Raw genomic sequence first — 27824 nt, forward strand, 5'->3', positions numbered from 1 at the left:
CATGTGTTCTCAGACAGTAACGCAGAAGAAGCGTGAGGATAAAACGCGCTGCGGGTTTCGCGAAATAAAAGGAAACGCCAACAGCTGGATCCTCTTCCTGAGGGCACATTTTAGCCTCTTCTTGTGCTTTCTTTTTGAGAGGTGAGTGTTCGCACTGGCGAGTTTTTATGTGTCTAAAAGAAGCGTGAATGAAGTTTTAAGGCTGGAGTAAACGCTGGACTTGGCTTCTCAGTTTTTATCATCATCTGAAAATGCCCGTTGCTCTTGACAGTGTGTATAAATATCATGATGAATGAACCGACAGAAATGCCTCCAGACTACTCAGAAACATTTCATTAGAAGTAAAGCCCATTTTTTCCTTCTCTTGTAAGGTTATTAGTTTGGAGGTTGAAGGTTTTGTTCCAACAGCAGCGATATGTAACATGGAAATAGCCTCTGAGTGTTTTTTTTTAATGAAATATTGATGAGTGTCTTATGCTACATGGGCATCATCATATTATACCTCACACTACATCATTACAGTGCGGCGCCTGAATCAATCAGTCAGGATTGTTTGTTCAACTAATTCCATTTTCGTTCCTCTCTTATGCTCTATAAACACTCAAGGCCATTAATGAATGCCAGCAAATGCCTCTGTCCAATCTCAAACGGCTACAGCTACAGACTCACCCCTGACATCTTGCACAAAGTTTTTGCTTTGTGTGAAGTCCCCATGTGAGTGAATTCTAGTTCCCATTAAGAGGCACCAGGAAAGTCAAGGAGGAACTCAGTGCCATTGTGCTTTTACAGTTATTTTATAGTGGAACTGAAAAACAAACTGTTTTGTAGGAGCTGTTAGTGATCAAATCACAAGCATAATCAGACATGGTACATTCTAACTGTACTACCTAACTGGAATGCTTGCAACATCAAGTCCTGCCACACCTCCTTCTGAAGCGATGAAAACAGGCACTATTTATTCTTCTGATTCATGCTTTTGAAGTGGACAGTTAGATCAGAAGTGTTTGAGCTGCTCATGAATTCCCCTTTTGTTTGGTGTAGAATTCTTCCTTTGTCTCTGAGTCTTGCATGACCATTTACCAACTCAGATGTTCATCCTCTTGTATCGGGAGAGTCCAAATCTGGTCCTGACGCTCTGCCATCCCAGAGAGCTCAGTTCCAACGCACGCTTGGCTTTTACAGTACTGCGCAGGCGTTAGAGATCAGCCTTAATATGTTTAAAACTGTCATTATGCAAGAGGAATTCATTTTTCAGCATCAGGAAAAAAAGCAGAAAACATTTATTTAACCAAATCAATACATACAAGCCTGAAAAACTAATTATTAAATATACTGTCAAATTTATCAGCAGTGTGTTCACAGTTCGCTCTTATTAGAGCTTCCATTTTTTAGGGGTCTTGCTTTTAGTTTTTCAAAGAAATCTGCAGACAGATTCTGAAGTTCATTCTAAGAGATTGGTTGCATTTTTCTGCTTCTCAAATAATCGCAAACACATTCAGTGATGCTGATGTCTGGACTCTAGTGCGGTCAATCCATTGTTCTGAGAACACCAGCAGCTTCTTGGTTTGATAAACACTGTCTCCACTCACCGCCCACTTTAATAGACATTCCCACCTTGTCAGTCCACCTTCGATCTGCTGCACAGTTTGTCATCTAGTCCTTCATCTGTCGCAGTATGTTGCCCCCAGGGCTATTCGAGCAGTGACACTGAGCTGTTTAAAAGCCTCAGCAGCACTGCTTGCAGATTTGTTTACTTTGTTAAACCTAGAAAAATGTTTTTACAGCTAAAGGTGAACACTTTCACAGGTATGCTACACCTACAAATGTCAAACCAGGGATGCCAGGAGTTTGGTTTTAACTGGAGAGTCTGGTTTTGAGCTCCATTGTCCAGTGTCTGGTTGGTGCTGCCAAACACAGATTAAAACTGTTTTACCTAGTTGGAATTGTTTGAGAGAAAGCAGTTTAGCCAAAAAAAAGCACAAAAACTGTGGTGGAGATTTTATTAAATGTTATAAAAGTAAGAACAGCCTTTCAAGCACAAATATAGGCCATGAAACTGTAGACTGATTATCAAATTACCAACTTATTGTGATTTCCAAACTGGCCACTGTGGGTTTCTAGATGTCCCAGATACTGCCGCTCTCCTGATGCTATACTGCTTTGACAATGACAATAATCCTTCATTCTGTTGATTTTATAAGGGAAAATACATTAACATATTCCTTACAGAGAACAAATCCCCCCAAAATTCAAATTCCAGTTTAACATACTACAGATAAAACATACAACATACTGTATGTAATAAAACATATAAGGGGTGCCATAACTTTTGCACATGCCACAGTTTATTTCTTTTTTTTCCCCAATTTGTTAAATTCAGCACATGAACAGTAACTGCACATTAAAATGTTCTCTATAGAGGACGTATGAACTTATTTTCACTTAGAAAGTCAGCAAAATCATTTCACCAGGGATGCCCAGGTTTTGCATATGACTACCATTTTGATCTTTTCTTTTCCTTGTTTTTGAGTCATTTTAAATAAAATATCAATACCCTGTGAACTTGTGGACAGAATACTTCTGTCACTTTAACTCTACTGTTTTCCACAACTACATTTATTGTCACGTATAAAAGAAGCACATGATGCATAGATCCATCCATTTGTTATTAAAATAGGTTCACCTGTAAAGATAAATGCAAATAAACTCATGAAACCTGTAAGCTATTTGCATTAAAGAATGCAAAGAATAATGTAGCGGGGAAAGAGAAAAATATATCGCTGTTGTTAGAAGAAAACCTTGTATCTCCAAAATGGTAATTTTGCAGGAGATGGAAAAAATTACTTTACTTTTAATGTAAGTCAATGGAACCAGACACACCTGTATTTCCAAGTCATTTTGGGCTGCTTCGTTTGGTCCATTTATCATGAAGTTTACACACAATGTAAAGGGCAACAGGTATTTTCAAAATGTTCAAAAAGTGAAAAACGAGGTTTTCCTCCAATGACAGCAATATTCATAATGACCTGGCACATTTGTTTTTTCAGTTAAACATTGTATTTTTATTTCTCTTTTGGTAGATGGCACTTTGGCACCAGCTTCAACAGCTGGATTCTAGATATCTAGAGCAAGTTGACCAGCTCTATGATGACACGTTTCCCATGGAGATTCGCCAGTACCTCAGCCAGTGGATAGAGAGCCACGACTGGTGAGATATGATCTAAAGCCCTTTGCCTGTTGAAGTTCATACCGCTCATATAATGAGATCTTTTCAAAAAGTTTGCCTTCAGATGAGAAGTTATAGGCATACTTTGTGTTGAGGAAGACAAAAGGAAGGGAGAGTTGGGGGGAGAACAAAGGAGAGAGGAAGTGGGGGAAGAAATGCAAAACTCCTCTGCAAAAAGGAAAGGAGCTTTTCTTTGACTATGGAAAAGTTAGGTGTGATTCTTTTTACCATAACTGTGTTACTCAAGATCAGACTAGCTTTGCCACACCTAGCCTGCTTCACCAGTTTTCTCCATGGCAAAGCTTCAGGTGAAAACGCTATATCATGTTACCACACATACACTCACCGGCCACTTTATTAGGTACCTGTTCAGTTGCTTGTTAACACAAATAGCTAATCAGCCAATCACATGGCCACAACTCAATGCATTTAGGCATGTAGAGGTGGTCAAGACAACGTACTGAATTGCAGGCCGAGCTTCAGAACGGGGAAGAAAGGGGATTTAAGTGGCTTTGAATGTGGCATGGTTGTGGTGCCAGACGGGCTGGTCTGAGTATTTCAGAAACTGCTGATCTACTGGGATTTTCACACACAACCATCTCTAGGGTTTACAGAGAACGGTCAGAAAAAGAGGAAATATCCAGTGAGCGGCAGTTGTGTGGACGAAAATGCCTTGTTGATGTGAGAGGTCAGAGGAGAATGGCCAGACTGGCTCCAGATGATAGAAAGGCAACAGGAACTCAAATAACCAACCAAAATCTCTGAGGAACGTTTCCAACATCTTGTTGAATGTATGGCACAAAGAATTAAGGCAGTTCTGAAGGCAAAAGGGGGTCCAACCTTTTACTAGCAAGGTGTACCTAATAAAGTGGCCGGTGAGTGTATTAGTATACAAACAAAAGAACACCAACAGTCACTAATCATCAATAATGTCCTATGTTATCTTCAGCATGTCTTTTTGCTTCACTTCTATGCAACCTGAATTACATCTTTTGCCTTTCTTGTCAAAAGTGTGATCACCAAAATCTCTCTAAGCTTTAGCATCATCACCGCGCTCTCATCTTTAATGTCATCGCTATACTCTGAGCTTTATTGTCATCACCGCACCGTCTTCAAGCTTTAATGTCATCGCTATACTCTGAGCTTTAGTGTCATCACCGCACCTTCTTCAAGCTTTAATGTCATCGCTATACTCTGAGCTTTAGTGTCATCACCGCACCATCTTTAAGCTTTAATGTCATCGCTATACTCTGAGCTTTAGTGTCATCACCGCACCATCTTCAAGCTTTAATGTCATCGCTATACTCTGAGCTTTAGTGTCATCACCGCACCATCTTCAAGCTTTAATGTCATCGCTATACTCTGAGCTTTAGTGTCATCACCGCACCATCTTTAAGCTTTAATGTCATCGCTATACTCTGAGCTTTAGTGTCAGCACCGCACCATCTTTAAGCTTTAATGTCATCGCTATACTCTGAGCTTTAGTGTCATCACCGCACCTTCTTCAAGCTTTAATGTCATCGCTATACTCTGAGCTTTATTGTCATCACTGCACCTTCTTCAAGCTTTAATGTCATCGCTATACTCTGAGCTTTAGTGTCATCACCGTACCTTCTTCAAGCTTTAATGTCATCGCTATACTCTGAACTTTATTGTCATCACCGCACCGTCTTTAGGCTTTAATGTCATCACTATACTCTGAGCTTTATTGTCATCACCGCATCGTCTTCAAGCTTTAATGTCATCGCTATACTCTGAGCTTTAGTGTCATCACCGCACTGTCTTTAGGCTTTAATGTCATCGCTATACTCTGAGCTTTAGTGTCATCACCGCACCGTCTTTAGGCTTTAATGTCATCGCTATACTCTAAGCTTTAGTGTCATCACCGCACCATCTTTAAGCTTTAATGTCATCGCTATACTCTGAGCTTTAGTGTCATCACCGCACCGTCTTTAGGCTTTAATGTCATCGCTATACTCTAAGCTTTAGTGTCATCACCGCACCATCTTTAAGCTTTAATGTCATCGCTATACTCTGAGCTTTAGTGTCATCACCGCACCATCTTTAAGCTTTAATGTCATCGCTATACTCTGAGCTTTAGTGTCATCACCGCACCGTCTTTAGGCTTTAATGTCATCGCTATACTCTAAGCTTTAGTGTCATCACCGCACCATCTTTAAGCTTTAATGTCATCGCTATACTCTGAGCTTTAGTGTCATCACCGCACCATCTTTAAGCTTTAATGTCATCGCTATACTCTGAGCTTTAGTGTCATCACCGCACCATCTTTAAGCTTTAATGTCATCGCTATACTCTGAGCTTTAGTGTCATCACCGCACCTTCTTCAAGCTTTAATGTCATCGCTATACTCTGAGCTTTAGTGTCATCACCGCACCTTCTTCAAGCTTTAATGTCATCGCTATACTCTGAGCTTTATTGTCATCACTGCACCTTCTTCAAGCTTTAATGTCATCGCTATACTCTGAGCTTTAGTGTCATCACCGCACCTTCTTCAAGCTTTAATGTCATCGCTATACTCTGAGCTTTATTGTCATCACTGCACCTTCTTCAAGCTTTAATGTCATCGCTATACTCTGAGCTTTAGTGTCATCACCGTACCTTCTTCAAGCTTTAATGTCATCGCTATACTCTGAACTTTATTGTCATCACCGCACCGTCTTTAGGCTTTAATGTCATCACTATACTCTGAGCTTTATTGTCATCACCGCATCGTCTTCAAGCTTTAATGTCATCGCTATACTCTGAGCTTTAGTGTCATCACCGCACCGTCTTTAGGCTTTAATGTCATCGCTATACTCTGAGCTTTATTGTCATCACCGCACCTTCTTCAAGCTTTAATGTCATCGCTATACTCTAAGCTTTAGTGTCATCACCGCACCATCTTTAAGCTTTAATGTCATTGCTATACTCTGAGCTTTAGTGTCATCACCGCACCATCTTTAGGCTTTAATGTCATCGCTATACTCTGAGCTTTATTGTCATCACCGCACCTTCTTCAAGCTTTAATGTCATCGCTATACTCTAAGCTTTAGTGTCATCACCGCACCATCTTTAAGCTTTAATGTCATCGCTATACTCTGAGCTTTAGTGTCATCACCGCACCGTCTTTAGGCTTTAATGTCATCGCTATACTCTGAGCTTTAGTGTCATCACCGCACCGTCTTCAAGCTTTAATGTCATCGCTATACTCTAAGCTTTAGTGTCATCACCGCACCATATTTAGGCTTTAATGTCATCGCTATACTCTGAGCTTTAGTGTCATCACCGCACCGTCTTCAAGCTTTAATGTCATCGCTATACTCTAAGCTTTAGTGTCATCACCGCACCGTCTTCAAGCTTTAATGTCATCGCTATACTCTAAGCTTTAGTGTCATCACCGCACCGTCTTTAGGCTTTAATGTCATCGCTATACTCTGAGCTTTAGTGTCATCACCGCACCATCTTCAAGCTTTAATGTCATCGCTATACTCTGAGCTTTAGTGTCATCACCGCACCTTCTTCAAGCTTTAATGTCATCGCTATACTCTAAGCTTTAGTGTCATCACCGCACCATCTTTAAGCTTTAATGTCATCGCTATACTCTGAGCTTTAGTGTCATCACCGCACCGTCTTTAGGCTTTAATGTCATCGCTATACTCTGAGCTTTAGTGTCATCACCGCACCGTCTTCAAGCTTTAATGTCATCGCTATACTCTAAGCTTTAGTGTCATCACCGCACCATATTTAGGCTTTAATGTCATCGCTATACTCTGAGCTTTAGTGTCATCACCGCACCGTCTTCAAGCTTTAATGTCATCGCTATACTCTAAGCTTTAGTGTCATCACCGCACCGTCTTCAAGCTTTAATGTCATCGCTATACTCTAAGCTTTAGTGTCATCACCGCACCGTCTTTAGGCTTTAATGTCATCGCTATACTCTGAGCTTTAGTGTCATCACCGCACCATCTTCAAGCTTTAATGTCATCGCTATACTCTGAGCTTTAGTGTCATCACCGCACCGTCTTCAAGCTTTAATGTCATCGCTATACTCTAAGCTTTAGTGTCATCACCGCACCATATTTAGGCTTTAATGTCATCGCTATACTCTGAGCTTTAGTGTCATCACCGCACCGTCTTCAAGCTTTAATGTCATCGCTATACTCTAAGCTTTAGTGTCATCACCGCACCGTCTTCAAGCTTTAATGTCATCGCTATACTCTAAGCTTTAGTGTCATCACCGCACCGTCTTTAGGCTTTAATGTCATCGCTATACTCTGAGCTTTAGTGTCATCACCGCACCATCTTCAAGCTTTAATGTCATCGCTATACTCTGAGCTTTAGTGTCATCACCGCACCATCTTTAAGCATTAATGTCATCGCTATACTCTAAGCTTTAGTGTCAGCACCGCACCATCTTTAAGCTTTAATGTCATCACTATACTTCCCAAACATTCTCTGGATTGAAGGTTAAGTATAAGATATGTGACTTGTAGTTACTGAATGTGTTGGAGAGAAGACTGTGTATATTGATTATTAATGTCTGGTGCAGGGATGCTGTGGCAGCTAACGCGTCCTTATCTACAGTACGCTTCCATGAGCTCCTGAGTAAATTGGATGAGCACTACGGTCGTCTCAGTGTGGGCAACAACTTCCTGCTTCAGCACAACATTCGGAAGATAAAGCGCAATCTACAGGTGCATCACAGCTAAACTAACAGCAATTCCCAGATTAATGATTTTTTTTTTAATGCCAACATACTTTCAAATTCCCTTTTAATGCACAAATCAATTGAAATGCAATGATCTGTGTAGGAGCAATTCCAGGAGTTTCCTGTGTACATGGCCATGATTATATCCAATTCCCTGAAGGAAGAGAGGAAGATTCTGGAAATGGCCATCAAAACACAGGTATAGCATTTCTCTCTTCTGGTTACAGCAACTGCACCATTAAAATTGTCTCCTAATGAGTAGAGATGATAAAGATGACAAAGATTATGAACATAAACATAGTGAATGTGTTCTCTGATGGTTTCAATGCTAGGAGCATGCAGCATCATCACAGAGCAGTGCTGCGATGGAAAAGCAGAAACAGCTAGACAACCAAATGAATGACCTGAAGAAGAAAGTGCAGGTTAGACTTGCGATGCATTCTGTGTGAACTTTTTAAACAGAAATAACTCCCAGAAATACAGCTTGACCATCTGTGTTCATTTTCAGGATACAGAATAAACAATAGACTTAAAAATTGAATTATGTTAAAAGTGCAAAAAGTGCTTTAAGACCAAACAACCCCATCTTACAAATGAACAACAGTTCTAACAACTAGGGGGCAGTGAGCACACTTGCTCGGAGCGGTGGGCAGCCCAATCCGCAGCGCCCGGGGAGCAGTTGGGGGTTGCTCAAGGACACCTCAGTCATGTGCTGTCGGCTCTGGGGATCGAACCGACGACCTTCCGGTCATGAGGCTGGATCCCTAACCTCCAACCCATGACTGCCCCATATACATACATGCACACTCACTGGCCACTTTATTAGGTATAATAAAGGTTCAGTTGCTTGTTAACACAAATACACGGCCGCAACTCAATGCATTTAGGCATGTAGAGGTGGTCAACACAACTTGCTGAAGTGCAGACCGAGCATCAGAACGGGGGAGAAAGGGGATTTAAGTGACTTTGAACGTGGCGTGGTTGCTGGTGCCAGACGGTCTGAGTATTTCAGAAACTGCTGATCTACTGGGATTTTCATGCACAACCATCTCTAGGGTTTACAGAGAGAAAAGTCAGAAAAGGAGAAAATATCCATTGAGCGGCAGTTGTGTGGATGAAAATGCCTTGTTGATGTGAGAGGTCAGAGGAGAATGGGCAGACTGGTTCCAGATGATAGAAAGACAACAGGAACTCAAATAACCAACCAGAATCTCTGAGGAACATTTCCAACACCTTATTGAAAGTAGGCCATGAAGATTTAAGGCAGTTCTGAAGGCAAAAGGGGGTCCAACCTTTTACTAGCAAGGTGTACCTAATAAAGGCCAGTGAGTATATATATATATATATATATATATATATATGTATGTGTGTGTGTGTGTGTGTTTCCTTGATCTGCATTGGATTGATCATTTTATATCAGAGCCAGCAGACAGTGGCAAGCCCTTTCTCATCTGACCTCAGAATGTAATGAAGCTGAAGTAGCTTTTTGAATCTACCTTTAATTTGTGTATAAATAAGAACTTAAATTCCTCAGGAGACAGAACAAGATATTCAGGTCCTGGAGGATCTGCAAGACGAATATGACTTCAGGAGGAAAACTTTACAGAGTCGAAGTAAGGCAGCATTTCCTTTTGGCGTTGAGTCATGTTTTAAGTCATTTAAAAAAATGGCACAATGCAAAGTATACGGCTAGTTTGACCTGTAAAACTACATGTACTGTATGTGTTTACATCAGACATGCAAAATGTTAGTTCTTCAAGGGTTTATCAGTAAAGAAAATGGCTCTATATGTTACCATGAGTACTCAAAGAACCCTGATTAAAGGGTTCTTTGCATGGTGAAGGTTTCTTTATATAGATGGAGAAAATGTTGTCGGGTTCTGCTATTGATGTCAAGCTTATCACAGTAGACCCTTTTTGGACCCTTTTTGGCACTGTATAGAACACTTTTCAAAAGAAGGTTCTATGTAGAACCTTCTACAGCACATTTTCCATCAACCTGAAGAACTTTTTCACCATACAAAGAACCCGTTAATCATGCAAAGTTCTATGTAGAACCATTTTCTTTACTAAAAAGACAAAGACCATCTTTTTAAAGCGTGTGCTACATAAAATTGACATAAACATGGCATAAACATGCCATGGAAAAGGTCATATGCAGTAATGCAGCAACATCATGTTACCATTATCATTAACTTGTTTGATGTCATGATGACTAATTAGAGGACACAACACAAATTAGCATGTGATACCTCACAACAGCGCATGACATCTGCTGTGACATGGCTATGTCAGTGTTATGTAGCAGCAGTGAAGTGTTACCTTTTTTGAGTAATTGACAGAGAAATATGACTCTATTATATCTTTTATGGTTTCAGTTGAGCTTGAAATGAGTGTAGCGACAGCAAAAGAGTTCCAGAGGGAGGAGATGATGATCAAGGAGATGTTCTTCAGACTGAATAAGATGAGAGAGGTAGGCCAGTTCTCAACCCAGCAACACATACTCTACCGTTTTAAAGTTTGAGATCACTGTTTTCAGTCATCTAAAACCAGTTGTATGCAGAAACACGTATAGCACATTTCTAATATGCTGGTCCAGAGGAGCTTTACTTGTACATAATTACTGAATGCTAGGAAGCTGTAAATACAAATGAAACGTGACTAGAATGATGGACAAAGCTGTAGAAGATCTTACTGTGACTAAGAGGGATTAAAAATACATCATATTTGAGGTCAAAATAATGGATTTTTTCCTATTTGTCAAAAAATGTCTCATTTAAAATTTTGCAAAAGGATGTTTAAAATATCTGTTGTTAATATCTGTATTATAGTTGTTTTATCTCTATGTATTCCTGTTTATTTATCTCTGTTTTATTGGTTTCACTTGTTGTGATGTCTGCTATTACTATTACTCAGCAGTTAATATGGGCATGTAAATCTGCATTTTGTTTATTTGTGTGTTTTAAATTGTGCAAAAAGCTACAAATGAACTACAAACTTCAAATCTCAAGACAGATAACTGACAAAAAGATGACTGTAAACATAATTATAGTACATTATGTATAATGTAATATTGTTTCAAAATTCAAAATCTGTGTATGTATATTATTTTATATATATATATATATATATATATATATAATATTGTATCAAATGTGTAAAAATGCATTTTGGTACATAATCTATGATATTACATCCACATTGTGCAAGTTATTAAGTAAAAACATTTAAAACATTTTGGTTTTGTAACTCTGCCCCTGCTTGTTTGCACCTGTCCCTTGTTATCCCTGTGTATTTAAGCCCTGTGTTTGCCCTTTGTCTTCGCTGGTCGTTGTTGCTCGTCGTGGTTGTGCTGTTGGAAGCTCTGTGCTGCTTTGAGTCTATTATTTGTCATGTCTGAACCTCAGTCTCTCCGCATTGGCTCAATGACCCTGGACCGTTATGACCCTGATATTGGATTTGCCCTCAATGAAAGTCGCTTACCTCCGCACATGCGTCCGCTACCTCACTACTTGTTACAACATGTTAATACAGAATTATTTACTACTTTTTGCTGAATTTCACATATTGGGGATAGATAGATAGATAGATAGATAGATAGATAGATAGATAGATAGATAGATAGATAGAGCCTGTGAAAATGTATGGCTCTTTTTATACATTATGGGAAATTTGGTTTGCATAAACAGAACCATATTAGACTGAATTTATTGCTGTAGCAGCTCATATTCAAATTGAATGATTTTATTGTGAAAGATAAAGACATGCTGGGCCTGTGGATGAACCTGAAATGATTATAAATGTGCTCCATCACTGAATCAAATCCATTACTGAATTAGTAATCATATACACTTGCATTTGTGTGCAGGTGGTAGTGAACGAATTGGTAAATTTACTGAAGTTAGCAGATCACATCCAGTTCGTGCTGATATCAGTGGAGATTCCCGAGTGGAAGCGGAGGCAGCAGATGGCCTGTATTGGAGGACCCCCAAACGCCTGTCTGGACCAGTTACAAAGCTGGTGAGAACCTCTACAGGCACTGTTTATCACATACAGGTCTGCTTTTGTGTTAAAAGAATATTGTTTTATTGTGCTGATGTAATTAGAAGCACTTTTAGCTGCAAGCAGAGAAATGGATTTCAAAACACGTTTTATTATTTAAAGATAATAATGCAGAGGGAAACTGATGCTTTTTGAGTTGGATGAGTATCTCTTCACATGAGCTAAAACTACAGCTAACTGGATGCTGAGGATTTGCCGTCTTACACAAGCTATTGTTTTTCATTGGACGATTCATTGGATTTTCTGGACGTACCTAACCACAGCTAGTCATCCCAAATAGCATATAACGTAAAATAACGTGGAAAAATTTACCTGAATAGTAATTTCAGTATCCTGTGGCACTTTTACAGTTAACTGAGTACTCGAGCACTCATGCACATCCCAAATTATCATCATTATCATTATCATGTTATCATTAAATTATGTGCTGTGTATCATGAAGACATACTGTCTTCCCCATCTTCCAAAGCTAATCTTGTTAAAAAATCTTTCAGTAAATCTAAAAATCACATCTGTAAAAAAGAAAAGAAGGCTTCTGACTCTTCCGAGACCTTGGAATCATAGATAGACCTTGCATAGATAACTTCAGGTAGCAATTTAGAGCAAAGCTCTTTAAAATTATGTCGACCTTTATTAACATGAGATATTCTGAAGTAATGACAAGCACTTTTGTAAGTCGCTCTGGATAAGAGCGTCTGCTAAATGCCATAAATGTAAATGTAAATGTAAATGGAATCATCCAAACCTTTTTAAACTCTATTATTTGGTTATCACTATTAAGATAGTTACTCAGTAACTACTAAGAGTCATTCAGTAACTGCTCTGAAACTAATGTGTATGTTATGTAGTATGTTATGTAAGACTATCAAAGGGTCCTGTATAATTAGTTACTCATTATTTTGGTAACACTTTACTTTAGGCAGTGTTTGTAAGGCTACATGACACATATGCTAAAAAATGGCTCATCAGATCAACCTAAAAATATCACTTTATGTGGTAACAAGCAATTAAACTAGTTTTATTTCACCAAAAAATACATTTATATAATAGTGATTTAATATGGATTGAAAGAATCATTCATTCAAAGTTTACCACATGAAGTCATTTTTAGGTTGATCTGATGAGCCACTTTTTAGAGTGTGCATAAGATATTGATTACAATTACCACAAACCTACAGAAACATTTAAAAACATTATAGGCATCATTTGCCATGAAGCCTGTATTTGCAAACTTGTCAGATGACATTGATCTTTTTCTAATATTAGATTGTGTTATGACACCTTCTTGGATGACAAAACATAGACTTTGTAGCTCCGTTTACGCCACAGTGACTTAGTGCTGATGGTATGACGTTAAATTTGAGCTGTTTCACATCATTGGCATTATGTCACTGTAATACACACTAAGCTACAAAGTCAATTGTTATTACATGCTATGTCATTTCACTCAAAAAATGGTCATGACACAGTCAAGCATCTGAAAACATCGATGCCACCTGACAAAGAGCAGCATTCATGACAGATGATGACTAATGGAATAAACCATGAATGCATGTCTTATGTAGCTAATGATGAGCTATGTAGGTGTCATGTAGCCTTATGAACATGGCTATACAGTCTTGTCAATATTATTTCAACCATAAATTATCCCTTCACCACTCAGTAAATAAGTGCAGGTGGTGTGTTCCTCAGGTTCACAGCGCTGGCGGAGTGTTTGCAGCAGACACGGCAGCAGCTGAACAAGCTGCAGGAGCTGGTGCTGAAGTTCTCGTACGACAATGATCCCATCACTCTGGGCATGAGCACTCTGCAGGAACAGGCCCTGACGCTCTTTAAAAACGTGCTGGTCAAGTATGTCGTTTACTGTGGGTTGCAGAACTAGACTATGGAAACTGGCCATGCTTTGTGGTCAGTTTCACTGCTGAGACATCATAGAGTAGTGCAAGATGGAAGAGCTTGTGATGTGTCTTTCAGTTCCATTGTGGTGGAGAGGCAGCCTTGCATGCCCACGCATCCCCAAAGACCCCTAGTGCTGAAGACAGGAGTTCAGTTCACAGTCAAACTCAGGTACAGCATTAAAGCAGACTCCTCGCTTACTCTCTACTGACAGTGTTCAGCGTTTAATTTCGGTCTGACTCAAATGAACACAGCAAGCACTCATGACTTTCCAGCCAGACTGACAATAATTTACTAAATTCACTAAAAAGGGGGCTAATAAAATAACATTGCTAATTAAAGCACCATATACAGACATCTGCATTTACATTTTACCACACCAGTCAAATTAGTGTTGTTGATGGGAGTTTTCTGCAAATTCTAGTGCACAATGTTTATTTATTTGCAGAGTTACAAAAAACTGAAAATATTGAACACAAAATATTTGCCATAACATTAAATATAAAACATATGCCATGACTACTCTTTATATTTATTGGTTCCCCAACAATGTATTGTAAATTTAATGAATAAACAGAAGTTTCCAGACTAAAATTGTAACAACTGAACAATTTACTAGAATAGAATTTGCTAAAAGAGTTTAATAAAAGAACAGCATGTGTTGGTGCTACATAGAACCATGTTCAAAAAGGTTTTATTTAAAACTGTATACAACACATTTTCCATCACTCTGAAAAATCATTTCATCATTCAAAGAACGATTTAAGCATGTAAATGATTCTTTGAGTGTTTGTGGTTCATTGTCTTTATTAAAGAACCCATAAAGAACCAAGAGTGTGTGTATAACAGATTACTCTGTCCACAGGCTGCTGGTCAAGCTACCAGAGTTGAACTGTCAACTTAAAGTCACCGCCTCTTTTGACAAGTAAGTTGAGAAAAGTAAAGATCACTAACATCTACATTTTTTACATGTTTTTATTGATAGTAGGTGATTAAGTATTTATAGTTTACATCTTCTTTTATTTCTTCTCCACAGTGATTTAAATGAAAAGAACACAGTGAAGGGGTATGCGTTTTCTGTTTGAAATAAAAGTAATAAAAACACAATATATCGGCCCTGTGCTTAAGACCAATATATGATGTGCTCCTACAGATCCCGTAGATTCAACATTTTGGGCACCAGCACTAAAGTCATGAACATGGAGGAATCAAACGGATGCTTGACTGCTGAGTTCCGACATTTGGTATGAAGGATACTCACATGGCTAATTCAATTCAATGCATGAATATAAAAAGATGGTCTATCTCACGGTATAAATACTCAACTACATTTATTTTTTTTACACAGCAACTGAAAGAAGCAAAGTCAGTTGGAAGCAGAACAAATGAGGTCGGAAACTTTTCATGTTGTCTATACAGCATCTTTCATAAGTATAGGAATAGCCACATGCATGGATCTGAAACAAAACAGTTTCTTTTGTAAAGTGTGTAACAGGTCAGGGTTTTTAAAGGAGGGATCTCTTTAGCTTTAAAAACACAGTAAATTTTTTTAAGTCAATTTAAAATAAGTCAACCAGCTGCGGAGCTTGTTTTGATTTAAAGGGAAATTCTACCGATTTCCAAAAATGTGTGTTTAATGAAACATACATTTTGGTGTAAACAAAGTCATCAGAGTGGTTTGGTGTGAAATGCTCAATTCTTGAGAAACTTATAGAGGCAGAACTGTTCACAGTGGTGGCAATAGGAACCAAATGTCTGCTCTTTAAAAGCTCAGACAGTTTACGCCAGACGGTTCTGAATATGTTTTGGACATTTCTCTACATCTTTCCACTTGCTGTTTTTATCATTCCTGGGACAGCATCAGTTTAGAGCCCTGATTATGAACTAAATTAAAATGAAACTGCAAACATAGGAATTTAAGTTTTTTCCAACGTAGTGCACAGAACTATTTAAGTGTGTGAGGTCAGTTTGTGTTTTGGGATACAGTAGTTACTGAGGGCTGGGGGCAACTGGTGTGCATGTGTATTTAGTGAGTGTTACTGGTTCTTTTTTAGGCCCCTCTCCTCATCATGGAGGAGCTCCACTTCATCAGCTTTGACACACAGCTCAATCAGCCTGGACTGTGCATTGACCTAAAGGTGAGAATGAAGTGAATGAACTGTCCCACACACGTCTGCACCTGAACACAAACTCCACTGGCCAGTTTAGCTTTGCTTTTACATCTACGGCATTTGGCAGACACTCTTATCCAGAGCGAATGACAATTTTATCATTTTTTACACAGGTAGGCGAAGGTAGTGTTAAGAGTCTTGCCCAAGGACTATTGGTGTAGTGTAGGGTGCCTGCCATGGTGGGGATTGAACCCCAGTCTCCAGTGTAGAGGTGTTACCCACCACACTACACTGACTTCAACAGTACTGATAGCTACAGGTCGCACACGTTGGCCATTCACACATTCAGCATTCACACAATGGAATGGATACATATTATACAGACATCCTTAATAAATTGTCAAATATGTTACTTTTCTTGATAAAAGGATGGTCTGCGAATGTGAGTGTGATACATTTGTTTACCTTTGGCAACTTTTTGACTTGGGCAGTTGTTTCAAGGCTGGCAGACAGACTGAGAAATGTGTACACAGCACAAAAATAGATAGTACTTCATCTGATAGCATGTCATGAAATATAGAATATGCGTGTTTATTTAAGAATTTGTGCTTTTCAGATTTTTCTATTTTGTTTTCATAGTTTCTTGCAGTCAAAAGTCAAAGCTCGTAGCCTCTTTTTTAATCCCACCTCCGCATTTAACCCATACGTGAAGTGAAACACCACATACACATTAGTGAACACACACTAGGGGGCAGTGACCTGCCCGGAGCGGTGGGCAGCCCTAACCACAGTGCCCGGGGAGTAGTTGGGGGTTAGGTATCTTGCTCAAGGGCACCTCAGTCATGGACTGCCAGCACTGGGGATCAAACCGGCAACGTTCCAGTCACAGGGCCAATTCCCTAACCTCCAGCCCACGACTGCCCAACTCTTAAACTCCTTGGAACCGCCAGTGGTTCTAAAATGCACTTCGTCATGCACTTCATAACTTCTTCATAATGTCTTCTTTCCAGTCAAATAGATGGGTAATGTAATTTTAAAGCCTTATAATAAAAGAAACTGTTTTTTTTTTTTTGCCTACTGAAATTTGACCCATTTTTCCAGCTGGCGTCTCTTCGGTGATCTGCTCTGTACAAATTATTTTTATAAAAACATACAAAGAGCATCTAAGATTTTTGCTTTTCAGCAGTAAATTGTAAACATATAACAAAATGTTTATGATCATAAAACACATTTTCTGTTAAACAAATTTGTATTTATTTCACAGTTACTGAATAATTTGCCTTACGATTTGGTCATGTAAATTCAGATGGACAAACCACAATATACCCTGGAGAATAAGATGTTAAAGGACTCATATCCTATATTGCACTTATGTTTTTCTTGAATTTTATATTGCCCCCGAGGTCAGTATGACTAAGAGTGTGTGTGAAACAAGCTTAACACTCTAAAGCTGTAGATGTGCAAAGCCTGTTGTTTCAGGTGAATTTACTGCATGTTGCTTATCGAGGGCATCTTTCTGTGTTTGTGGACCCAGACCACTTCGCTTCCTGTAGTGGTGATATCTCATATCAGCCAGCTGCCAAGTGCCTGGGCCTCCATCCTGTGGTATAATATGCTCTGCACTGACTCTCAGGTAGGTGCTGTTTTCCAGCAGGTGTCTTCCTGTCCTACATTCATCCACTCAAACTTTTCACTCTGTCTTACTTCGCTTTGCCGCTGTAAGGTTCATCCTCAATGAATCCTGTTTCAGAACCTGCCGTTTTTCCTGAACCCTCCTCCGATGAAGTGGGGTGAACTGGCGAAGGTTCTGAGCTGGCAGTTTTCCTCCATCACTAAGAGAGGCCTCAGCGCTGAGCAGCTCAGCATGCTCGCTGATAAACTGCTCGGTGAGTCTCACATACTTGACTGTGCTGAATAACGTAGCTGTTTCATGCAAACTTCTCCTTAACCCCAACTGAAGCTAATCAGCTCAGACATAGATAGATAGATAGATAGATAGATAGATAGATAGATAGATAGATAGATAGATAGATAGATAGATAGATAGAAATAATAAAAAAAACAATCTGGAATAAAATCTATAACCTGAGATGAAACTCCAATAATGACTGTACAAGGAGGCACAGGTAACAGCATATAATGACAATACTGAATAAATATGTGCAGATATTGGTACCACAAAAAAGTGTCTAGATGTGGAGTGTCCAGATGTGCAAGACGCATGACAGGGGCATGTTTGGTATCCAACATTTGTGTCTTTAGTTTTGCACTGGAGCTGCGAGGCTAACGGAGCTAACAAGCTATGGAAACGAATGACCATTGAATGCTATGGCATCATACAGACTGCATGACTGAATCATCTCACACTTGCCCTTAAAACATGCTGAGTTGTTAAACTAGTTCAGATATTAAAGTTCAAATATACTTGGTCATGTGGTTTCTGACACGGTTTGACTTTTCTTTCTATAAAACCAGAAGGGTTTTCCTTGTTTTTAGCTTACAGTGTAATTTTAGAAGGTCTGTTTGAATTTACTTAACAACTTAGCACAGTTTGAGTTAGTTTACTATTCAAAAGTTTGGAACCACTTGCTATTTTAACATTTTAGGTTATTTTATTTCATTAATAACAATTACATGAAAAATGATTTTTGTCACGTATCTGGCTCAGTATATAATCTTTAAATGAATTTTGGTGATTAATTGTATTATAACTCAATGATCAATTATCTGTAATTGTGAGTAATCCTCTTATTTGAAACCTATGAAATTGTGCAGGACTAGAATATTAGAATCACTTATAAAATTGCAATCAAGTTAGTTTTATGTTTATGTTGAAAACATTGATTTCATACTTTTGTATGCTAAAGTACTAAACATGCAGTTTGTATAAAGCTAATTAGCAGGGTTTAACATCCCATTACTTGTTAGCTACATTAGCCTTGTAACTCCAGAGCAGAATAAAAGCAAGCAAGCAAAGTCAGGCAAGTAAATGTCAGACATCAAGCAGGCACTTTGTGATCTACTACATACGAGGCAAAAGGACAAACTGTCACTTTAACATGACATTCTCACTACACAGTTTAGTGCTTTCCTGCTCTAGTACTACTAATAACAATTGCTTTAGCTAAATGAAGAGCTTGTCATAAAATCGCTGTGGAGAACTTTTTGGTAGAACTTTCACTTTAAAGCATTACGGCTGGGATGGGTTGGGATGTAACAGAATATAGGTATAATGATTATTATGTATTCAGAAAATAGAAATTAGGTGTCTGTATTCAGTTCAAGTTACATTTTTTACACTCAGTATGTATTTAGAATCCACTTTTTAGGAGAAATCTTTACCACTAAAAACAATATACTCTTTAAAAGAAACTGAGAAAGGTGGCGAGAAAGAAATGTGTGAATGTGCAGTAAGAAGGAAAAAAAATTCAGAGGTTAGAATTTCAGAGCTTGACATAAATAATAAGGGAACTTTTCAATAAACATACGAACAGAAGAAAACTGCCAACGAGTACCAGCTAGAAATAGTGTGAAAGTTTAAAAAAAAGTTTTTTTCCTGTGCACCTTATCAAGATGTATTCTAAACGTATTCTCAACGTTTTTCTGAATGCATTACTTTTTTATGCATTATAATTGATTACATTACTGAATTACTGAAATAGTATTTAGTCCAATCCTAAAATTGGGAAATAACCTCTAGATTTTTCTTTGCTGTAGTTTAAAAATTCTTCATTATTGGTGACAGCAGTACTATGTGGAAAGTATTTTAGAGGTTCTGATGAAAAAATGTCATTAATGTTTCCACTTTAGAAGTGTTAGAATACAGAGAACCATGTACTGAAAGGGGGAACCAATCTTTCATGCATTAAGTAAACTCAGTGTCAGCGACAAGATGCAGAACCCTTGAATCAATGTATCTGTATTTTTAAATAGAATGATTCATTCTGAATTATACTGATTGATATCATGTCTGTAGGTCCTGAGGCTCAAGGAGATCCTGAAAAGCTTGTCCTCTGGACTAAATTCAATAAGGTGAGTGGATTAAAGCAGATAGCTCAGATTACTAAACTGCTGCTACCGTGGTGAAGCCTGGCTCTTCTCCTTTCACTAAAACAACACACCTTTGTTTCACTTCTTTCAGTCTGGAGAGCTTACTGATAAAACGAAACTTAGCGAGCCACACTGACTGAACCTGATACTGAGATATAGTTGAGATGACAGATGACAGCTTACATAAGAGAAGATTTGTGAACCATTTCCTCTGGTTCAAATGATAAATGGGTATTTAGTAAGAGTTTGCATTGCATAATATGCTAGTCTCATTGGCTTACGCACGAAAACAGAGACGGGCAGTTACAGGCCTGGAGAAATCATCTGATTCTCAGTCAGTAGGTGAGTTGAAGAGGGTTAAAACAGGGAAAACAGTCCAGTGCAGAAATGCAGCTCAGCAGGTCTGACGTATGTATAATAGCAGTGCACATGAACTTTGCCTCTAAGTGAAACAGAGAGTGAAACAATATTCATGCAGAATCTGCACTTTTTTCAGTCTGCCAGTGAGAAGGCAACTTGTTTCTGGTTGTGGATAGATGGCATACTGGACCTCATTAAACGATACCTACTCAACATCTGGAATGATGGGTAATGTGTACACACACACACACACACACACACACACACACACACACACACACACGAATATATATATAGCTGTTGTGAGAAAAAAGTCATACCTACAAAATGGTCACTTTACAGGAGAGGGAAAACACTTACTTTACTTTATGTAAGTCAGTGGAACCAGATTTTTTGCAAGTCATTTTAGGCTGTTTCTTTTAGTCCATTCATCATCAATATACAAACAATGTAAAGGGTAACAGCTATTTTCAAATTATGTCAAAAAATGAAAAACAAAAATACATTATATATATATATATATATATATATATATATATATATATATATATATTTAATACAGTTAAATATATAATAAAAACACATGTTTTATGTTTAACAGTTATACAGTTCTGTTCAAGTCCTTCATCCTATTTAAAAACATTTATCTAGACAGTAAGTGTACTTTTTGCTTGTAAATACAGTACATACGATTAGAATAAATGCAAATATTAGTGCATTAAAAAGAAACAAGAGTTTGTTCTCTTTGAATCAGTCATATGGGATGATAACTGGGCTTTCACAAGGTGTTTGGAAATGCCCACATGAACACATAGATATACATAAAACACTTTTCAGATATGATTTTCTCAAGTTTCTAAACGTTTGCACTGTTCTGTACAGATGCTCAGCAGAGTTTTTGTATTTTTCTTACTCAATACATTTTGTAGTTACACTGTAAAACTACACTGATTGAAAGAATATTGAAAGTATTTATTTAGGAGGAATAAAACTAGTTAATTTACTTGTTACCACATTTTTTAAGGTTGATCTGATGAGCCACTTTTTACCATGTAATTTATTTGTGTAAAAAAACAAGCAATGCTTAAATAAACAAAACATGCGTAAATAAATCAGTTTCTAATTTTAAAAGGATTGTTGAAGGTTTAAGAACATTTACTTGTATTATTATGGTCATTAAAATCAATTAAACATTGTACCTTTACATTTGGAATATCACTTTGACATGTATGTCAGTGATTTACAGCTAGATTAGTTTAATCTGAGGATTTTAGTCCTGTTTTGTAAGCTCACCTGCAGAATCTTCTGTCTCCACTCAACAAAACAAAATGTGTGGTAGAAATACTGACAACTTCAGATCTGTAAATGTTGTTCTGAGCCTTTTTCTTGTTCTGTGCACATGCAGGCTTATCATGGGCTTTATTAGGAAGGAGAAAGAGAGGACTTTGTTACAAGATAAAAAGCCAGGCACTTTTCTATTGCGCTTCAGCGAGACGTGTAGAGAGGGGGGCATCACCATTACATGGGTGGAGAATTTACAGAACGGTACGTGTGTGTGTGTGTGTGTGTGTGTGTGTGTGTGTGTGCGTGTCTTTGTACATACGTGTTTGTGGTGAGTGGAACCGTAAATGTGTGTGATAACATACAGCTGTATGCAAAAGTTGTACAGCTTTGGACAAATGGCACATTTTGTTGATATTAGAAGTGAAAAGAAGTAAACACAACAACACAACTAACACTATTCAGCCATGGGCTCCTCTAAGCAGTTGGTTGAGGATCTGAAAATGAAGTTAAATTATGTGTAATATGTTCTCAAGAAATGGTAGTTAAGGGGAACTTTGGAAGTCAAGGCAAAATCTGGAAAACCTAGAAAACTCTCAGAGAGAATTGTTTGTATGCTGGTCAGAAAGGCAAAGATATATTTATATGTTTTGAAACATTTCTTTGTTTTACTTCTGCATACAACTATTTTTTAGAGAAAAAAAGAGCAGGATATGATATGAAAAGAAAGTCTCGCTAACACTTAAGCATGAGGGTGGATCCAATGTGCTTTGAGGTTGTGTGACAGGAAACATGGCCTCCGAATCCTTCATGAACCACTTAAAGAAACACAAGCTGAAGCGTTCGGATTGGCCCTCACAGCCTTCTGACTCAAACACCTGTAAAAATCTGTGGGTAGATCTTAATCATTCTGTGCCTGCAAGATTGCTGAAGATCACAGAACTAGAAGATCCTGCAAGATTGCTTGGGTTAAAATTGGTACAACAAGGATGGAAAGATTCGCAATGTGTGCAAACTGTTATAGCTTAAAGCTGTCCAAATGGAATGATACTGACTCAGTAGGGCGTCCAAACTTTGGCACATGACACAATTACCATTTCTTCCTTTTATTAGTAGTATTTTTAAGTTCATCAAATATAAAGCAACTATGCATGAACATCTGCAGAAAAAATAGCTTTTTAAAACCTTTTTCAATTTCTGTGACTTTCATGTAATTTGGCATTTGCACACAACTGTTTTGCATACAGCTGTTCACCACACAGAATTACTGTCTTGTTTTTCCATTCAAACTTTGATATGTCATTCAAACGTTTAATATTTTACACACAGGTGAACCCCAGATACACTCTGTGAAGCCCTACACTAAAGCTGATCTCGTCAGTATCTCTTTCCCTGATGTCATCCAGAACTACACACTATTGGCTGTTAATAACACTCCAGAAAACCCTCTGCTCTACCTGTATCCAGATATTCCAAAGGATGTCGTCTTTGGACGCTACTACAGCACCCCAGATGAGGGTAAATGTTCAATCGATGATGCCTTAGTTCAGTTAGCGACACTGTGGGTGGTTTGTAGAGCTCCTAACTGCATCGCATGTCCAGAAGTATCCAAAAACTCCATCTACTTAGTGAATTCAGCTACTTTTAGGTGCTGACACAAATGCTCAATTGCATGCACACACCTTGTATAACCTCCACAGAAAAGCAATGCCCATAGAATGGGACGCTCTGGAACAGTCAGTACCATACACACTGCTAAACGTCAGCTAGAGGGCTATAAGGTGCCCCCCAGCAGTGGAGATGTGTTCTTTGGAGTAACGGAGCTCCAACCAGTATCTCTGGGATCCAGAACTGATCATCCAACATCTGGATCTGACCTCATTAATGCTCTTGTGGCTGAATACAGTCAACTCCTCACAGCAATGTTACAACATTTAGTGTAAAGCCTTCACAGAAGAGTAGACACTGTTACTGCAGCTAAAGGGGGACAAACTACCTATTCATACCTTTGATTGACAGTGTACATAATTTCTCAACGATCAAAATGTTTGTTGTGGACAATCAAAACAATAGAGGGACTGCCAAGTTAAACATGCTGTCGATGGCCTGCTGGCATCCTGGAAAGTGTGGCAGAGCGGTAGGACCAGCAGTGAGTCCAAATAAAAAAAATGTATGTTTTTATTTCAATTGCAGAAAAGATGGATGTTGATAAACCGATATGTCCCTACGTGGGTAGATGGATTCTTCCAGTGTCAGACAAGTAAGTTGTATCAAAAAGTGCTTTGTCTTCTTTATAAAGTAAATAAATCTTTGAAAATGCATTCAAGGTGATAATGCTCTACGAAAGTGGAAAAGTAGTTGCTGACTTTGTCTCATCTCTCTAGTCCAGCCACGAGACCTTCGGATTGTATGAGCCCAGGGGTCTTTGGAGAGCCTGAGCTTAAGAACAGAGACGGTGGAATGGACACAGTGGTAACAACCTATTGAGACAGTAAGATGGGCACTATTTGACCCTACAGATAATGACCGACATTCATTTAGATTTTATTTATATTAAAATATTTAAAATTATATTAAAATTAAAACGAGTAATGGTCAGTGCTGAAAAGGAAGGACTTGTGCGTTGTTCCTGTTTCCTCCTCAGTGATCTAGCTTACCACAGTGATGCTCCTTCTTCACACTGCTCTAAGCGCGAAGGCGTCCTGCTGTCCTTCAAACCCTTTACAAGAAGAAGACCTGAAACAGTGCACAGTGAATTGAGAAGCAGAGGATGCAGTGATGTTTATACCGTATGGAGTGGGATTTGAATATCGTCACTGTCATATCAAAATCCTGTAATATTTTGTGTTTAATTTTTATTTTTCCATATCATTTGCTTAAAGCAGCCGTCCTTTACATGGTGTGACCTTTTCGTGATGAATGGCCCTATAGAAATGGTCCAAAATAAGTTATATTAAAATCTTGTTACATTAACTTAAGACCTTTTATGCCTTCTATATAATTACCACTTTTGAGATGCATTTTTGTTAGGACAGTGACGATATGATTCCTACCTTATCTTCGTTTTTTGTTGTAAGTGTTGTCTGGTGCCAGCGCTGTCAGCGTTGAATAGGCTGGTGTCAGTCATTAGTATTACATGAGTGAATTTATCATATTGTGTACAACTGTGAAAAGCTTTTTAATTGTAATTCTGTGCCCTAAAAATGACAGAATGTTGAAAATACTGCACTCCCACTTTGCTTGAAAAGCACAGCTTTATTTAATTGTGTACATCAAAATAAACAGACTTCATTGCATGGATTATTTGCACACGTACACACCTCACACTTTGAGCTCAGCCCAGTTTTATCTGGCAAATAAAATCGGAACAGAAAGAGGCACCAGATGCATCCATCACACTGCTCATTCAAAGTTTCTGCCTCGTACTCATTCTATCTGGTACACATAGTGGTTAAAACATGAAGGTACATTCTTTCAGACATTATTTGTTCTGTGAGCTGGTTGTTCTGAGCTAATATCTGTTCGGCCTTCCACAGAACACAAATAGCAGATCATCTGGGTAATGCAGTTTTTAGAATGAATGTTTTCCTAGTGACTAATTTCCTGCAACCTTTCACACTGCTCACTCAGAGTTAGTGTAGCAGTGGGTTTGGAGATAGTATATGAAGAAACGAAAGCTATCAGATAAGGAGCATGGAGAAAGACCAGAAAGCTGCAAGCTTGGAAAACAACTTTTGGCTCTGTCAAAATTAAACTTGTGGGTCAATATCAGCGTAGGCTTGTGTTCCTTTCCCCCTTCTTTCTAACCTAATTTTCTCCCCAGTTTAATCACTGACAATTCCATATACTATCTAGGTCCCCCTCTATCATGTGATGCTACCAAGCAGGGAACCTGAAGCTAGCACATACTACCTCCAAGATGTTAAGCACAACCACATCCTTTCAAACTGCTGCATAAACAACATCACTGGACAGCTCCAAGCGCTTGGAAGAGAACACTAACTGCCCAATTCTCTTACATAATGTTGGTAAATTGCCAGTTCACGAAATAACAACAGAACAAAAGCGAAGCAGCTGCTAATTCATCTGCTTTGCTTAACACAGCTAAGTTAACGTTAAGGTTTCCTATCTTTCAAACTGGAAATCCACACTTTGTACGCTTTACTTTGCACCTGATAATAAGTAGGTGTAAACGTTAAGTTAGAAGTTAAGGCTACATCAAAAATATTTTACTTGCTGCAGCTGGTTACGTTTTAGTGGCCTGTAAACTCAAACACAGTGGCAGTTATTATTCAAACTAGCTTATGTTCAGCTGGTGCAACTGTCTAAAAGAGTCGAAAGAGCGTAACTGGCCGTGCTTTCTCAGGACGGCCGTCCTCCCTCCGCAATGCTCAGTGTGGTGATAGCCAACGAGGGCATCTGTACAGCTGTGTCACCCGAGTTCCCTTCTTTAACACCTTTTAATGCACTTTCTCTAGTCACAGCCAAATATTCTGCTTGTCATGGAAATTGAATAAGAAGACCTCCTGCCACCCCCACAAAATAAAACAGGCTTAATGCACTAGTGGGCTGCTGGAGGTTGATGACAACTGGGAACCATTTTAACACCTGGCCGTCTGCTAACACCTAAGCCCACTCAAACCTGTTCAGTGGAGCTGCAGAATGTGTCTCCGTTCACACTCACAGGGTCATGAAAACCACCTGTGCTAGACAGGCCCACTTCATTCTTTTGGCAAAAAAAGACAGAAGTGAAAAGACCCCAACAGTGAAGGTTAACGTTTCAGAAATTACGCCCTGAAGTAAAATTACGATTAATCCACAGTTATCTGCAGTGGTAAAAAGGCATGTTGTAATTTCTTATTGTTTTATATTAATGCATAATTGTGTTAAAAAATAAAACATTCAGCATTTGTTTATTCAATAGTATCAATAATATCAATCCATTCTCACTCACAGGTCATCAAAACCTGAAATGATGTTGAAAGTGCAGATCCTAGGCTTTCAATTAATACCACATCCATATTCTTAAGTAGTAGAGGAGACATTTTAACTTTGCAAAGTGACCACTGACCACATATGCAAAAGTCTGGACACCCCCAGTCAAATGGCATATTTTGTTGATTAGGTGTAAGTAAGTAAATACATCCTCTACAGAGAACACACTTACATATTACATTTAGTACATCGTTCCTATTCATTTGCTGATTTTAATATAATGAGCAAAAATAACATATAAAATGGGTCATAAGTTTTACACAGGCCACAGTTTATGGGAAACCCAACTCTATGACCCATAGAGACAGTCTCTGGATGGTCATTGAGTTCTAAAATGAAACAGCTGTTTGTTATGATGGCGTTTAATTGGTAGTGCTTATCGCTCACTGTGCCTCTTAGTGATCTACGGCCATCATTCAACCGCTTTGCAAGACAAACAGCAATACATCACCAATATATAGTTTACAGTTATATGTATGTATACCTTTTCACGGATTCGCATAGAGACAGTTTTCCATACACAGAAAACAATAGGTAGGCACTAACATACGAAACCTACTAAAAGAAAAAGAGACAAAAGCAAATGCCATATGTGCCTCAGACCAACAGCACATCTGTACACTCACTCTAACAATCTCAACTCCCCTGATATCACCACAAAACCAGTCTTTGGGCTTGTGTAATGTCATCACCTGCTGTAGAGGTCTATGTCTCCAACATACCGCCCAGATTCTCTGCAACGTGCTCTTTTTCTGCATCAGGTTTCTTTGAAGGAGTGTACTTATTTTGGTACTCTTGGAGAAGCGTTAACACCTCATGATGGCCGAAATGTCTTGCTTCATCCTGTGGTGTGTTGCCCCACCTACAAGTACGGTTCCAGATTCATTAAACCGGAAAAATGTACAACTGGGGCTTCAAACTGGGTTCCTTTGGATTATCCACCTGATTTAGCTCATCAGCTAATTAGGGAGACCTTCATGAGTTAAACTCATGGAACAATGTTTGTCCCTGTATTGCTCTGAGCCAGAAGAAACCCAGTTTAACACCCAGTATGGTCATGCTGGTGGACCAGCAGGCAAGCATCCAAAGCACAACATTTCACTGCTGTTGGAACAAAACCTCCAAAATGGAAACTT

The 27824-nt window shown here is 38.6% G+C and overlaps 2 protein-coding genes across 4 annotated transcripts in view; one reads left to right on the top strand and one right to left on the bottom strand.

Moving 5' to 3' along the window:
* stat1b (signal transducer and activator of transcription 1b) lies at nucleotides 1–24993 on the top strand. Its single transcript, XM_017713498.2, has 24 exons — nucleotides 1–141; nucleotides 3081–3208; nucleotides 7776–7920; nucleotides 8038–8133; nucleotides 8267–8356; nucleotides 9469–9547; nucleotides 10312–10406; nucleotides 11802–11953; nucleotides 13688–13846; nucleotides 13970–14062; nucleotides 14757–14816; nucleotides 14928–14957; nucleotides 15045–15135; nucleotides 15240–15281; nucleotides 15946–16029; nucleotides 17537–17635; nucleotides 17753–17888; nucleotides 19979–20034; nucleotides 20549–20640; nucleotides 21818–21957; nucleotides 23023–23211; nucleotides 23887–23953; nucleotides 24078–24184; nucleotides 24338–24993. Exons 2-23 carry the CDS (start codon nucleotides 3081–3083, stop codon nucleotides 24178–24180), a joined length of 2226 nt encoding a protein of 741 aa, XP_017568987.1. The 5' UTR covers nucleotides 1–141; the 3' UTR covers nucleotides 24181–24184; nucleotides 24338–24993.
* glsb (glutaminase b) overlaps nucleotides 24929–27824 on the bottom strand; it is a 71607-nt gene continuing 68711 nt past the window's right edge. For all 3 annotated transcript variants that reach the window (XM_017713495.2, XM_017713494.2, XM_037539299.1), the window contains one exon: nucleotides 24929–27550. In XM_017713495.2, the coding sequence (XP_017568984.1) occupies nucleotides 27394–27550 (157 nt within the window). In that variant the 3' untranslated portion in view covers nucleotides 24929–27393. The remainder of the gene's footprint in view (nucleotides 27551–27824) is intronic.

This window comes from Pygocentrus nattereri, chromosome 6 (genome assembly GCF_015220715.1).
Source record: "Pygocentrus nattereri isolate fPygNat1 chromosome 6, fPygNat1.pri, whole genome shotgun sequence".
NCBI classification, from domain to species: domain Eukaryota; kingdom Metazoa; phylum Chordata; class Actinopteri; order Characiformes; family Serrasalmidae; genus Pygocentrus; species Pygocentrus nattereri.